The sequence below is a fragment of the Schistocerca gregaria genome, chromosome 4, assembly GCF_023897955.1.
Source record: "Schistocerca gregaria isolate iqSchGreg1 chromosome 4, iqSchGreg1.2, whole genome shotgun sequence".
Taxonomy (NCBI): domain Eukaryota; kingdom Metazoa; phylum Arthropoda; class Insecta; order Orthoptera; family Acrididae; genus Schistocerca; species Schistocerca gregaria.
The window spans coordinates 351,168,548-351,185,015 of record NC_064923.1 but is presented as its reverse complement, the minus strand read 5'-3'; the positions used below and the strand labels follow the sequence as shown (position 1 = coordinate 351,185,015).

The following is a 16,468-nucleotide window of genomic DNA, read 5'->3' as shown; positions in this document are numbered from 1 at the left end:
TCCCCAAGTTGTAGATAGTACCTGCAGTAATCCAGAAGTTGCTTCATTACTCGCTTCGAAACAGAAAAATGAATTAATTGACAGCACCACTCAGCAGTAACTACATAAGAGTTACTATAGTATAGTGCTGTACACAGTATTGTTATTATTATTATTAGAGTGGTTAGGCACAAAGTATTAACACACTGAAGTCATCCAGTTTCTTCTAGTTCAGAAGTAAGGAGCGCAGCAATCAAATGATTTACAAGCAGTAAGTCTAGAGCACACATCTGAACTTCTTTGATTCTGAATGGGGTTTAGTGCACAGGTCAAGCAAATGCCGCAATGGAGAGGAGTAATGGAGGGTAAGTATGTTTTGTAAGAACTGTTTACCCTCACTGTCGATATTTAGGTTTCTTATCTGTGAAGGAGTTGTTGGTTGTAGTTGTGATGCACCATTAATTCCTTCGTCATTCATTTCAACAAACACACACACACACACACACACACACACACACAGAGAGAGAGAGAGAGAGAGAGAGAGAGAGAGAGAGAGAGAGAGAGAGACAGACAGACAAGCTAAATACCATTCATCTTTTATCATTTAAAAAATAAAAGTGTTCCAAGAAAATTCTTTCGTTCTATAGTATAGTGAGATACTAAAGTAGGTGATATTGTGTGTGTGTGGGTGGGGGGAGGGGGGAAAGGGGGAAGTAACGGACGGCGGGGGGGGGGGGGGGGGAGGGTGGCCGGGGTATTAGCTAATACCTGGTTGCTAATACCTGGTTGCACTCAGGGTTAATGATCTAAGAAAGGTTAGGAGACACTGCTTTAGCTGCAGAGATTTGCAATTTGCGTCACAGAAGCGGGAAAGTCGAATGAGTAACATGGATGACATGACTTTGTATTGTATTGTATTGAACCGACGACCTAGAAATGACAGAAAGGCTTCATCCCTCTCGTAACCCTCAGTGGTTGACAACCACACAACACGCTACAGCAGTCCACTTACCTCACCGACGCCTCATACCAAACCCAGTGGACCCCCCCCCCCCCCCCCCCTCGGGAACGTCTCACATCGGACGAGTGTAACCCCAAATGTTTGCGTTGTAGAGTAATGATGGATGATGGTGTACGCGTACGTGGATACTGTTTGCGCACCAATCGCCGACATAGTGTAACTGAGGTGGAATAAGGGGGACCAGTCCGCATTCGCCGAGGCAGATGGAAAAACCGCCTTGAAAACCATCCACAGGCTGTCCAGTGACATTACATACTTCATCCGATATTGAGGACAGTATAAAAAATTTGGAGACATTACTTTTCAGCATGCTCTCGTATGTTTTCTCGGGGAAGTTTGCCTTAGCATTATCTAACGAGATCTTTGCGGACTAACGGTTTTACAATGTCGTCAGCAAATCCTAACGTCTTTGTTCCTTCACAGTGATCATTAATTTTCTCCCAAATTACTCCTTAGTTTCCTTTCGTGCTTGTTATACACAGTCCATTCACAGCAATGTGATCACCACCTATGTTCGACGTCAACGTGCAATAACCATTCGCAGAGGGCATGTGGCAGCATTAACAGTGGAGGGTGTATGAAGCACGTCGATGGACACGGTAAACAGTGCTGTCGGTGTCGTAATGCGGAAATGGAGCGAATTATCTGACGTCCAAACGGTCATGATCATTGGCTTCCGGACCAAGATTGTAAGCATTTCTGATACGACAAATGTTTCAAACCGTTCACGTGCCTCCGTCGTTAAACTATACTATGCATGGCAAAATGGCGCTATCCAATATCGGCGCCGAGGTAACTGTGATGCACCTTGGGGAATGTTTTCGTGGCGATCTCTGGGTGATTTCGTCATTCTGGAAGGTACAAAGGGTCAGCACATGTATGCGTTTTCCTTGGGCTCAATGTCTCCTCAATGACCGTTTAACGAATGGTGCTGTGTGTAGGCCTCGGCAGTAGGCGCCTTGTACATGCAGCCCTGCTGACTGCTGTTTGAAGTCGACGAAGTCTAGAATTTACCAGCCAGTACCTCAATTGGACGTCTACTGAGTGCCGACAGCTGACTTCTTCAGATGAATCGCGGTTTAATCTCCATCAGACAGATGGCCGTTAGCATATTACAGCGTGAAACGTCTGTAAGCATACACCCTGCAACAATCGTCGGAAGAGTTATGGCCTGGGGAATGTGTTCATTCCATTCCCTGGGTGACCTCGCCGTTCTGGAAGGCACTAAGGATCAACACAAGTATGCGTCTATCCTTGCGGACCATGTCCACCCCCACGTGCATTCTGTTATTTCCTCGGCACTGTGACATCTACCAACAGGACAACGCGTCACACAGCTAGCAGCGTACGTGCGTTGGTCGAAGAGCACCAGGATGGGTTTAGCGTACTCACCTGGCCATGAAACTCCCCGGATTCAAACACGGTTGAGAATCTGTGGAACCTCCTCGATTGGGCTATTCGCGTTATGGATTCTCAACCCGGAACCCCAGCACAGCTTGCCATGGCACTGCAGTCAGGATGGCTCCAGCGGTCCGCACTGCAAAAGATGGTTATTCACGCTTTTCACCAGGACAGGGCATGAGATAATTTTTAACATGGTGGATTGGCTACAATCCTAACTCACTTTGTTTCCACTACGCCGTTCCTTTCACGTCGTTCCAGAATTTCACTGACTCTCTTCCTGTGCGTGTTGCAGCGGTCCCCTCTGCAACAGATGGTTATTCAGGTTTTGACACGGACAGCACATGAGCTAATTTTTAACATGGCGGATTGGCTACAATCCTAACTCACTTCGTTTCCACTGTGCCGTTCCTTTCACGTCGTTCCAGAATTTCATTGACTCTCTTCCTGTGCGTGTTGCAGAGGTTCCCACTGCAACAGATGGTTATTCAGGTTTTTGAAAAGGACAGCGTATGAGCTAATTTTTAACATGGCAGATTAGCCCTCACTCCTAACTCACTTCGTTTCCACTACGCAGTTCCTTTCACGTCGTTCGATCGTCATAGTGAGCGAGGTGGCGCATTGGTTAGCATACTGGACTCGCATTCAGGAGGATGACGGTTCAAACCCATGTCCAGCCATCCCGATTTAGGTTTTCCGTGATTCCCCTAAATCACTCTAGGGCAAATGCCGGGAGGGTTCCTTTGAAAGGGCACGGCCGACCTCCCTGCACATCCTTCCCTAATCCGCTGAGACCGATGACCTCACCGCTTGGTTCCCTCCACCCAAATCAACTAACCAACCAAGGACAACACAACACCCAGTCCCTGAGTGGAGAAAACCTCCGACGCAGCCGGGAATCGAACCTGGGCCGTTAGGTATGACATTCCGTCGCGCTGACCACTCAGTTACCGGGGGCAGACAACCAATGGTAATAACTGCAGAGAGAGCGAGATGGAGCAGCGGTAAGGGGCAAATTGTTCAAATGGCTCTGAGCACTATTGTACTTAACATCTTAGGTCATCAGTCTCCTAGAACTTAGAACTACTTAAACCTAACTAACCTAAGGACACCACACACATCCATGCCGGAGGCAGGATTCGAACCTGCGACCGTAGCAGTCGCGCGGTTCCGGACTGAAGCGCATAGAACCGCTAGGCCACCGCGGCCGGTGTAGCGGTAGGCACTGACCGAAATTTGGGAGGAAGGTGGCCTAAAGTCCAGTGCGGCCGTTAAGATTTGTGTGTTTCAGAATTTCTATGAAATCACTTAAGGCCGATGCCAGCCTCGTTTCCTTAAAAAGACGCGGTCGATTTGCCTCTCCATCCTCCCTTATCTCAGCTTGCGTTTAGCCTCTAATGACCTCGTCGCAGACAAGGAGTTAAATCCTAATCTTCCTCCATTCTTTCTTACAACTGCAGAGTAGCTTCTGTACATAAACCAGATAATTTTGCCCCCTCCACACCCCCTTCGTCTTTCATACCTGATAACTACAGAATCTATGAGAGTGTATTCCTGTCAACATCGTAAAAAAAACTCAATCTGCAAATGCCACAAATGCAGCTTTGCTTTTTATCAGTTGCTGTATTTCTCCGGAACCCAAACTGAACTTCCCTTAGGTTGCTTCTACTAGTCGTTAGATTCTTAAGTAGCGAAGTGGCGTTAGAATTTTGCAGCGGGAACTTATTAAGCAGACGGTTCGGTAACGCTCATATTTATTAGTATGTGCCTTCTTTGGAACTGAAATTACTAGGTCCTATATTTTTCTTGAGAGTATTATGTTTTATTATGGCAAATCTTACAACTGACCTACATAATTCAGCGGGAATATCGTGTATTTCAGGTGTCTTGTTTCGACGTAGATATTTCAGCGCTTAGTCAAATTCTTCTCGAAGTATTTCTTCATTTTACCTTCATGCACTTCCTCTTTTTTTCCACAACACTCTCTTCGTGTTTCTTTTCTTTACATAGCCCTTCTACACATACCTGTAGTCTTTCGCCCTCATTATTTTGCTCATACTGCTAGCTCCCTTTTCTCTGAAATTTTCTTTACCTTCCAAACATAGGACCACTAGCTTTCCTATAATTACACATGAAAACGTCCCATAAATATTCCACAGATCATAACCTTGTCCACACTGGCTCCTCCGACAGTAGCGCAGTGTCTTTCTCTGAATTTTGTATTGGGACAAGCCGATCCTGTAGGGCAGGAAACCAGTTTCATTGGCGAAGATTAACAGTCGGCAGTCATTAGCATTTCATTTTCCAAACTGTACAGTAAATTCCATTCATCTTCATAAATCCTTGCTGATTAAACGGCTGGATCACTTTCGAAATACCATATGCTGTAATGTATGCTGAGCTGTTGTCGTAGACAAGAGGTTGGCTGACAAAAGGAATGAAAATTATAGTTTGATTTCACTCGATGACGAGATAATATATGGCCAACAAACATGGTTACAACGAAGATGCGGAACGAGTGCGATTGCATCTTTTCAAAAGGAACGTGTCAACACTTGATCTCTCAGGTTCCGTCGGCGTCAATTGGTTTGATTTTATTTTGTTTCGTGTTTCATAGGTCCAACAGTGTTGGATTCACAAGGACATATAACGAGTCCGTTTTTTACAAATCCAATATTATAATCTTATAGCATATACAGATATTTGAGTACATAATTATATACAAATTTATACAGTAATTCCTTTAAGTAGCACTACAGAAAAAAAGAGATAAAATTTTTTTAGAATCATTAAAACACTATAGAAAAACAGATACAGAGCAAAAACTGACACAGAGCTCAAGTTAAACAACATTCTTAGTGGCCTTATGTCATCTTATACTATATAATATTAAAATCTTACTATTTACTTATTTAAAAATTCATCTAGACTGTAAAAAGCTTTTTCTAACAGAAATATTTTAATTCTTCCTTAAAATTAGCCTTGTTATGAATTTCTGTATTTATTTCAGGGCGAAGACCATTAGAGAGTTTTGTTCCCATGAAGTGGGCACCCTTTGGCACCAAGCTCAGATTTCTATGCTCACTGTGTATGTCATTCTCTCTCCGTGTGTTATGCTCATGATAATTACTCAAATGAAATTTTCAATCTACAGCGGAGCCCTGAGGCACTTCACATGTAAAGGAAATCCATTCAGAATGTTCATAAACACTCATACCTCACTTGAGCTATTCAAGACAACTTTTTGTTTTCTGCCTTGGAGATACGACTGTAGCCAATTCCTTGCAACACCACTTATTCCTGCTAATTTTGCTATTTACAAGAGAATCTGCTGATCAACATAGTCAGACGCTTTAGACGAATCACATAAGACAGCAATTGCTAGCATTTTCTCATTAAGGTTTTCTAGTACTTCGTTGGCAGGTACACAGCATAGATTGCGTCTTCCATTGAATAGCCCTTTTGAAAGCCAAATTGACTTTTGCTGAGAACTCCATTCTTCACGAGATGATCAGTAATTCTTACATGTATTAGCTTTTCTAGAATTTTGGAGAAAGCTGTCAGCAAAGAGACAGATCGTTAGTTAGTTAATTCAGTTTCATCGCCCTTTTCGTATAGGGCTTCACGATGGCATACTTTAGTCTACTGGGAACAACACCTTTTTGAAGAGAAGCATTGAAAATATGATGGAGGGTGTCCCTTATCAAGACACAAGAATATTTCAATAAATTATTAGAAACATTATTTACTTTTTAGAGACATGATGACTTTTTTAATTACATGTACAGCAACAGGATTAAGGTGCATTTTTGGAGTTGTTTGAATATACTGCTTGACAAAGAGTTATGGCTCCATCAATATCAGTCTTACAACCAATCTGTTGAGTTACTGGTAGGTAGTGTTTATTAAAAATCTCAACGACACTTTTTGGGTTATCTACTAGAGATCCTTCATATCTGGTTTTGTTTACATCTTCTCTGCTTGTTGTAATCCTTCCTGTTTCTTTTTTAACAATACTCCAATTTTTTTTATTTTATTATTAGACTTATCTGTTTTCTCCTCACAACAAAAGGATTGTGATTTCTATATTAGTTTCTTTAAAATTTACAGTATAATCTATAGTGTCCCATTTTTTACATCTTTGAATAATCTTATTGAAGCATAAGTTTCCCTTTTGGTTTTATGTGACTGTTTTATACCTTTGCAATCCAAGGCTTACTTACAGAATTGAAAGCACTGTTTCTGATTCATTTCTTTGGAAATATTTCTTCAAAAAGAGCACAGAATTCATTTATAAAACAGTTAAATTTAGTATCAGTATTATCAATGCTACATACTGAAGACCAATTCATTTGGTACAACCTAAGGTTGAAAGTTTCTTTTGCCTCTGTTCATTACTCACATTAACTTCCATTGAGGAAATTTTTTAAAAACATATTAACATAATAAAGAGTGAGAATTTGTCCATCATGATCTGAAAGCCCACTTATAAGCTACCCAACAGTACAATTCTGATGTCTACTTACATTTAAAAAATGTTATCTATCATAGTTTTGGACTCTGATGTAATTCTTGTTGGAAAGTTTATTACCAATATGGGATTATATAAGGTCATCACAATCTCGGAGTCAATTTTATTCTTATTTTCTCTCAAAATGTTTATAATTAAAGCACCTAAAACTACAATATCCTTTCTTTTGCATGTAACCCTGACAGCAGAAATTCCATTATATGTTGAAAAGTTTTTATGTCGCCTAAAGGTGCCCTGTAGACAGCCAGCACTATTATTGTGTATAAATTAGTTATTTGAGTTGCAGATGTCTCAAATTGTTGTTACATACAATATTTCTTAATTTCTTTCTTCATATTTCTAGCCATAATGTCCGTAGTATTTTCGTTCTGTCATTGCAACATTTCTTAATATTTATAGCTTTGTATGCTACAATATGATTAACGTAAATTGCTACTCCACCTTTGTCTTTACTTGCCCTACAGTAGTGTGTAACTAAACTATGACTTACTATAGATGACAAGGCAGTGTGCTTCTGTGTGATATTTTCATTTCATGCGCAATATTTCGATGACCAGTCCATTCTTCCTATTCAGGTTGGATTCCAGGCAGCGAGTGCACATAGCAGCACAACTCGCAACACTTGAAGAAAATGGCTGTATCTGTCATCGAAATATTGTGCATAGAATGAATATAACAGTTCCACCCAACACTTGGTTGCGTACCATTAATTACAAAATTCATGTATGTACACTACTGCCCATTAAAATTACCACACCACGAAGAAATTCAGATGATAAACGGGTATTCATTGGACAAATATATTGTACTAGAACTGACATGTGATTACATTTTCACGTAAGTTGGGTGCATAGATCCTGAGAAATCAGTACCCAGGCCAACCACCTCTGGCCATAATAACCGCCTCGATACGCCTGGGCATTGAGTCACAGAGAGCTTGGATGGCGTGTACAGGTATAGCTGCCCATGCAGCTTCAAAACGATACCACAGATTATGAAGACTAGTGACTGGCGTATTGTGACGAGCCAGATGCTCGGCCACCATTGACCAGACGCTTTCAATTGGTGAGAGATCTGTAGAATGTGCCGGCCAGGGCAGCAGTCGAACATTTTCTGTATGCAGAAAGGCCGGTACAGGACCTGCAACATGCGGTCGTGCATTATCTTGCTGAAATGTAGGGTTTCGCAGGGATCGAATGAAGGGTAGAGCCACGGGTCGTAACACATCTGAAATGTAACGTCCACTGTTCAAAGTGCCGTCAATGCGAACAAGAGGTGACTGAGACGTGTAACCAATGGCACCCCATACCATCACGCCGGGTGATACGCCAGTATGGCCTTGACGAATACACACTTCCAATGTGCGTTCACCGCGATGTCGCCAAACACGGACGCGACCATCATAGTGCTGTAAACAGAACCTGGATTCATTTGTGCACACAGGTTCGTCGTTGAGTACATTATCGCAGGCGCTCCTGTCTGTGATGCAGCGTCATAAGTAACCACAGCCATGATCTCCGAGCTGATAGTCCATGCTGCTGCAAACGTTGTCGAACTGTTCGTGCAGATGGTTGTTGTCTTGCAAACGTCCCAATCTGTTGACTCAGGGATCGAGACGTGGCTGCACGATCCGTTAAAGCCATGCGGATAAGATGCCTGTCATCTCGACTGCTAGTGATACGAGGCAGTTGGGATCCAGCACGGCGTTCCGAATTACCCTCCTGAACCCACAGATTCCCATATTCTGCTAACAGTCATTGGATCTCGACCTACGCGAGCAGCAATGTCTCGATACGATAAACCGCAATCGCGATAGGCTAAAATCCGACCTTTATCCAAGTTGGAAACGTGATGGTACTCATTTCTCCTCCTTACACGAGGTATCACAACAACGTTTCACCAGGTAACGCCTGTCAACTGCTGTTTGTGTATGAGAAATCGGGTGGAGACTTTCCTCATCTCAGCACGTTGTAGGTGTCGCCACCGGCGCCAACGTTCTGTGAATGCTCTGAAAATCTAACCATTTGCATATCACTGCATCTTCTTCCTGTCTGTTGAGTTTCGCGGTCTGTAGCACGTGGTGTAGCTATTTTAATGGCCAGTAGTGTACATTTATAGGAACACAAAACTTGGAAGCTTGGGCATTTGTCTGAACTCTATTCTCGTAAATGCGAGTCCACTGCTTTCACCACTCGACCATTTCGCCAGCTGAGCGTGGGTACCTCCTGATTGTTTTGGGCTCTGAGCTATTGCTCTGCAGCATGTCGGACGAGCTTTGCACACCGTGTTAGTTGCGTCCACATCGGTATCAGTGGCAGATGAAGTCCTGCAGTCTTCACAGCAATTATTCCCAGATGGGTTACAAATTCACTCACGATATTTTTTCACCAGAGAGCTTGTGAACAAAGAACAAATTTTGCCGTTTCATAAATACCACACAGGGTGAAATGCATCAGTTCCTTGCCATATACGACCACGGCCGCGGTGAGTTAAATATGTACAAGGAACGAAGGAAGGAAGAAAGTTTGGGTTTAGCGTACCGTAGACATAGATGTCATTAGAGACGACGTAAGAGCTCACACTGTGTCAAGGACGAGGAAGGAAATCGGCGTGTCCTTTGGAAGGAAATCTGCTGCTCCTCGCCTGACAAATTTCGTCGCCGCCGCGCAATTATCATCTGTCGCGTTTCGCAGCAGCGACAACAGAAACTATCACCGCCTGAAGACGTCGAACAGTTGTATCGATGGAACATTGTGGGATTTGCACAATACTGTCAATTGGCAAACCCGGCAAGTGTATCTGCATTAATGATTTCATATACAGTGAATACTCACCATAGCAACATAAATTTGTGGGCCAGTGATAGAGTTGAACAGTTGTAGCAGCCTCATTCGTGAATGTGTAGTTGAGTGCAGTATTTAATTTTGTGACTAATGTGCATGAACTCGTCCTGCTTCCAAGAAAATAAAGGTGTAAAGTAGAAGACAGGGTGGTTGGAAAATATCGCTAAAGCACTAAAGTTCGTTCCATAATAAACACATCTAATGGCGGCATACTCTTTGCCTCCCCAGGTCCGACATGGCTTCCCTTGGTGGGCAACTACCAGGACATGCGCCGGCTGAGCAAGAAGCTGGGATCGCAACACGAGGCGTTCACGTACCTAGCCCAGAAGTACGGATCACCCGTGATTGGTTTACATCTGGGCGGCGACCTGACCGTCATCGTCTCCACCAGGAGCCTCATACGCGAGGTGCTCACGCGGCCCGAATTTGAAGGACGGCCCCAGAACTACTTCGCGTACCTCCGCAGCCTGGGGATGCGGAAAGGTGAGTGGCGCTGCTGTTAACGTAATATAGCACGACTGCAAGAAGTTATATGTGAATCTATGAATTTAATGTTCTGCTTGACTACAACTACGAACACACACACCGAGGCTACAACTAGCACTGCCCAAATAGGAAACTGGGAGACGCAAATAACACTCCTGGAAGTCCATCCAACACGTAATGAGGGGTATAAAAGTTAAAAACAAAATAAAGTGATTCCGTGGGTAAGTGCCTGCCGGCAAATCTAAAGATCTTGGGTTCTACGCCAACACATACTCCACAAACCACCGTAAGGTCTTTAATCGAAATGTACGTTTGCCGCATTAGAACCATTCTGCTGCCAGTAGCGAATGCCGGTTGTCTAAACTTTCTCAACAGTGTTTCACGAAAAGAATGGCGTCTTCCCTACGGGGATTCCCTTTTGAGTTCACGGAACATTTCAGTAATACTCACATGCTGATCGAACTTGCCAGTAACAAATCTAACAGCACGCGCCTGCATTGCTTCGATGTCTTCCTTTAATCCGACCTGGTGGGCTCGAAAACATTCGAAAAGTACTCAAGAATGTGTCACACAAGTGTTCGATAAGCGGTCTTCTTTTCTAGATGCGCTACACTTTCCTAGAACTCCCCCCAATAAATCGACGTAGGTTTTTCACCTTCCCTATTACCGACTTTACATGATCCTTCTATTTCATGTCGCTTTGTAGCGTTACACCTAGATACGTGATCGACATGACTGTTCCAAGCAGCACACTACTAATAACGTATTCGAATATTACCATCTGGAAACAGGCTAATGTTGTAATCATTACAAAGGGCCAGGATAAAGATCCAAAAGAGGCTAAGTCGTACAGACCGATTTGTCTGTTGGACCTGCTGGGAAAATTGCTGGAGAGGTTGCAGGCTGACAGGCTGATGGCACACCGGGTGCTCTGTGGGATGAGCAGCAGGCAATTTGGCTTCCGGCCCGAGCATTCTGCGTCTGACACAATCGCCATGGCGGCCTATGTCTGCGGGTTGTCCACACATAAGTACATATTTGGCATCATGGTACACATCAGTGGCGCCTTCGACAATCTATGGTGGCCTTCGAGCTTCTCCTGCTTGCGAGAGAAGGAGTGTCCAGGGCCACTGTATGGATGACGCAGGAGCTATTGTATGGATAGGGAGATCTGGCTATCATCCCCTAGCGGGAGAGTGGGCAAAAACATAAAGAAGGGGTTTCCACAGGGCTCTGTCCTGGGGCCACTATTTTGGATTGTCAATATGGAGCCTCTCCTGGACACCTTGGAGAACAGTGTAGATGATCTAGAGGTGATAGCCTACACTGATGACCTCCTCATGTTGGTTGTCGGCCATAGCCAAGAGGAATTATAACCCAAAATAGAAAGAACCATGATAATACTATCACAATGGTGCCACAGAACTAAAAAAAAGTCGCACTAAATAAATCAACCTATTTACTCTTAAAAAACCAACTGGCCAGAAACCCTACAGTCAGGATAGATGGCACACTGGTAATACGTCGTCGAGAAGCAAGGTACTTAGGAGTAGTACTAGATGAGAAATGGAGCTTCGCCCAGCACACTGAAGTTACTATGGATAGATCACTAGAGGTCCTAAATAACCTCATTAAGATAGGGCATAGGCGGTTCCATCTCGCCCCAAACCTCACCAAGTTGTACCACAACTCAATCCTCGCCTCCATCGTGGGCTACAGGTCCGGAGTCTGGGCTGACAGGCTCACGAGGGTCGTTCCTGCTATGGCCGTGAGGAGAGTGCAGCGGAACATGCTATTGCGCTCAGTCGGGGCCTACCATACATCTCCTGGTGGAACATTGTTAATTCTCATGGACTTGGGTCCCCTGGATGTAAAAATCAGGGAGCAGGTCGCATGGTACTGGGTGAAAAAGGCGCAGATTGAAAAAACTGGGGACATTATGGGGGTCCAAGTGGGGGATAAACATCAATCAAAAGAAGGGGAATGGAACTTTGGCAAGATATCTGGGATGGGGATGAGACATGGAGAAGAACATACCAATTCTTACCAAACATCCAGGAACAATTAAGAATGAAGCATTTTCAGCCTAGTAAGGGACTGCTGCACTTCCTCACGGGGCATGGCCCATACCCGGCATATCTCTGCCGTTTCTGGAGAGAGCGACACCCTCGTGTGACTGTGGTGCCGGGACAGGTACACCGGACCTCGTGGCCTACGAGTGTCCCATCTTCGATGATGTTGCCGCAGAGTTGAGGAATTCACTGCCAAATAAACATACCTTCCATCTAACCAGGAACCCAGTTACCTTTACTATCATCGATAGATTAGCCAAGGAGGTATCCGCCAAGGTCCTGAGAGAATATCGCATGGAGATAGAGTAACGAAAGTGCAAAAACGTGATATTACGCACCATCCCATTCCGCCAGGATGCGTACTGGCCGACCGCCGTGACGATCGGGATCCGTCGCGTCCAGGACTAGGGGGAGGGTGCGAACTTACAGACTATAGACACAGCACACCGATTATGACTTAGTAGATAAAATTATTAGTAGAAAATAGATTGTAGGACATTCAAAAAAGACCTGCAGCGATTTTCATTAAGGCTAGCCCAGTGCCAGGGGCACGGCCAAGAGATAGTAGGTTTATATTTTTACTGGCACATGTAACGCTGCAGGATGTAGTTTAGTGGAGTAGGGTAGAGTAGATAGCATAGTAGGTTAACAGTAGGTTAATTAGTAGGAATACCCACAGAGAGCTAATCTTCCACCCTGTAGTTAATACTAACAATAAGTAGATAAAGTCTTGGTAAATGCTGCTGAAAATTATTAATTTTGTATGTTACTTCGAGCCACTAATATCTTCGGTGGTGGGTTACTTTGTATAATATTGGTTTTGATAAATAAAGATTTTTTTAAGGCTAAATCCGCAACTGATGCTTCCTGTGAGGACCAGGAAGTCAGTTTCCACGGAAAACTTACAAAATATCGGGACTATGGCATACAAAAATCAATAATATAAGGAAATAAATCTGTGAACGAATACACAACACTATGCAACAAAAACAATACGGTATATTAACGATCGGTGACAATAACATAGTGGTTCCCGGTGGGTGTAGCTACATTAGTTTTCTCCTAAATCTCTTGTGTTACAAGTTTGGAATAAAGAGTGAAAGGTAAGAAAACAGCGTATGTAATTAAAATATAAAAGAAAGCACACCAGTGTTGTACAACAGACCGGAAAATTAAGTATTTGAAAAATCAATAACTCTTTAAGCAAATTATTCCGAGTACCATGCCGATGACACGCTTTCAAGACATAAAACAACATAAAAGCGAAGCGACATTACAAATCGACTTTAAGAACTAAAATAGTTTCAGGTGAGTAATCAAAATAAAATTAAAAATGCACATTATCTCTTGTGAAGCCATCTTACAACTGTCTCATGAAGCGGTACTGAGAATATCAGTAATGGCGACAATCTGTGTGTTAATGCAGCAACTGCAAATGTCCGCCAGACATGTATGCGTGTCTGAACAAACAGACACAGTCTTTCAAATTTGCAGTTGTGAAAGTCGCTAAATGAATTCACATATTGTGAATACATATCAGTGTCAGCTACTAGTGACAAGTGAAATTTTGTGCCAGACGAGGACTCGAACCCGTAACTCCGCCAGGCCTGAGCGTTCGCCTTACCTAACTCGGCTGTCCGAGTCTGCCCCCAGTGCCGGACCACACCTCCAAATGTCAAGTGCTCACACTTTTGTGAAACTAAGAGTACGAAGACATCTGTTATTATTTTGTATCGTCACTTTAGTTCCACCAGGCGTGATTATTTCATTAATGGCGACAGGGTCTGTGTTGTGGCAGTAACTACATTTATTATATTACAACGTCCTTCAGATATGTATGCATATTCTTTGTATAGGTTGTATGTTTCCTGCTGGCCTTTCTATGTGGACGCACACGATGCAACACATGTTTAGTGATGGTTTTTAGAATTTACTATGACCCTACGTATACTCTGAGGTGACTGAGGATAACTTCTAATGTCGTGCCGGACCTCCTTCTGCTATTCATAGTGTAGCAACCCGACGTGGCATGGACTCAACAAGTCGTTGGAAGTCTCCTGCAGAAATACTGAGCAGTGCTGTCTCTATAGCTGTACGTAATTGCGTAGAGTTACAATACAGGACCTTGTGCCCGCACTGACCTCTCCATTATGACCTAGGTGGCCAAATCATTCGCTCATATTGTCCAGAATGGTCTTCAAACCAATAGTGAACAGCTGTGGCCCAGTGACATGCTGCATTGTCATTCCTAAAAATTCGATCGTTGTTTGGGAACGTGAAGTCAATGGATGGCTGACATAACCAGGACCCACTCTATTCCACGTAAACACACTACACACCATTGTGGAGCCACCACCATCTTCCACAGTGCCCTGGTGACAATTTCGGCCCATGGCTTCGTGGAGTCCGCGTCACACTCGAACCCTACCATCAGCTCTTACCATTTGAAATCGGGATTCATCTGACCAGGTCACGGTTTTTCAGTCCTCTGTGGCCCCACCGATGTGGTCAAGAGCCCAGGAGAGGCTGGCAGGTGATGTGTTGCTGTCAGCAAAGGCATTCACATCGCTAATCTGCTGCTGTAGCCCGTTAATGCCAAATTTTGCTGCACTCTCGTACATTTGTCGTACATCCCACATTGATTTATGCAGTTATTTCGTGTAGTGCTGCTTCTGTTAGCGATGACAACTCAATTGTTAAGTGTAGGCCATTCGCCACTGTGTTGTCCACGGTAATGAGTGAAATTTGGTATTCTCGGCACACTCTTGACACTGTGGATATCAGAATATTGAATTCCCTAAAGATTTCCGAAATGGAATGTCCCATGCATCTGGCTCCAACTGCTATTCTGAGTTCAAAGTCCGTTAATTACCGTCGTGCAGCAGTTATCACCTTGGAAATCTTTTCACATAAATCAACTAAGTACAAATAACAGCTGTGCCAGTGCACTGCTCTTTTACACTTTCTGTATGCGATACCACAGCCACTTTTATACGTGCGTATCGCTATCCTATGACGTTTGTCATCTCAGTGTCTTATTTTGTTACACCCCAAAATAAAAAAAAGAGAAACGAATTGAATTTTTATTAAGCTCGCACTAGCACAACCAAAGATGACACCAGACAGAGGTGGTGACATAGCTGTGCAGCACAAAGAAACAATAAGCACTGTAAGTTGCCCATGTGCATGAGCGCACATTGCTACACCGGCCCTAATCACTAAGCACAAACACAAGTTACACATTAAGCAAAATGTCAGTTGACAGAGAGAGACAAAATGCTGTGCAGGGTAGCCGTGCGCTCGGAGGAACCTTGCCACGGTTCACGTGGCTCCCCCCCCCCCCCCCCCCCCCCCCCCCCCCGTCAGAGACTCGTGTCCTCCCTCAGGCATGGGAGTATGTGTTGTCCTTGGCGTAAATTAGTTTAATTTAGATTAAGTAGTGTGTAAACTTAGGGACCGATGACCTCAGCAGTTTGGTCCCATATGAACGTACAAAAAATTTGAATTTTTAGAGGGGCGGAGACATATTTATTAGTTCTTGTGATATGAAGAAAGAAGCTTTACCTCAGATGCAATAACAATTTTGGGGACTTGACATTGCAATTAAGCACCTGTAACAATTTGTTAAGTTAACACAGTGGGACAAGGACTGCAGACAACTGGTACAGAAATTGTGCATGAAATGGGGCACATTCAGTCATAATGAACAGAGCCTCACATCTTACCTCAAGGCATAATACCCCAGTTCTCCAGGTCTGAATGTAGTCTATCATTAGGACTGATGGCGTTCGTACCAATGGCATTCAATTCGGGGACATTATGGTGTAGTGACACACAAGTGATAGATGTTCCAGCAATTCTCATAAACATGTTGCTTTCCATTCCTGAGATGACAACGCCCAAGTAACCAAGACCTTGCCCTCACTGGTCTTACCATTGGCTGCCATCTATCACTTCACTGGTGTGCAGACTGAGGGTCTTCCAACACCAGTACATCTCATGATGCTTATCACACTAACATCATTGTCACTGAAGGGTGAAACAGCCATCCAGTGCCTCTCTTTCTGATCACCATGGAAGGCACCTTCCAGGTGCCAGGGCCTACCTGTCCAGTGGGACCAGGATCGTCTAACTA

At 43.8% G+C, this 16,468-nt stretch overlaps 1 protein-coding gene across 1 annotated transcript in view; it reads left to right on the top strand.

Annotated features, from left to right (window-relative positions):
• The window catches only part of LOC126267531 (methyl farnesoate epoxidase-like), a 188,890-nt gene that overhangs the window by 58,140 nt on the left and 114,282 nt on the right, over positions 1–16,468 (top strand). The window contains exon 2 of the mRNA XM_049972832.1: positions 10,004–10,258. Coding sequence (XP_049828789.1) covers positions 10,004–10,258 — 255 coding nt within the window. The remainder of the gene's footprint in view (positions 1–10,003; positions 10,259–16,468) is intronic.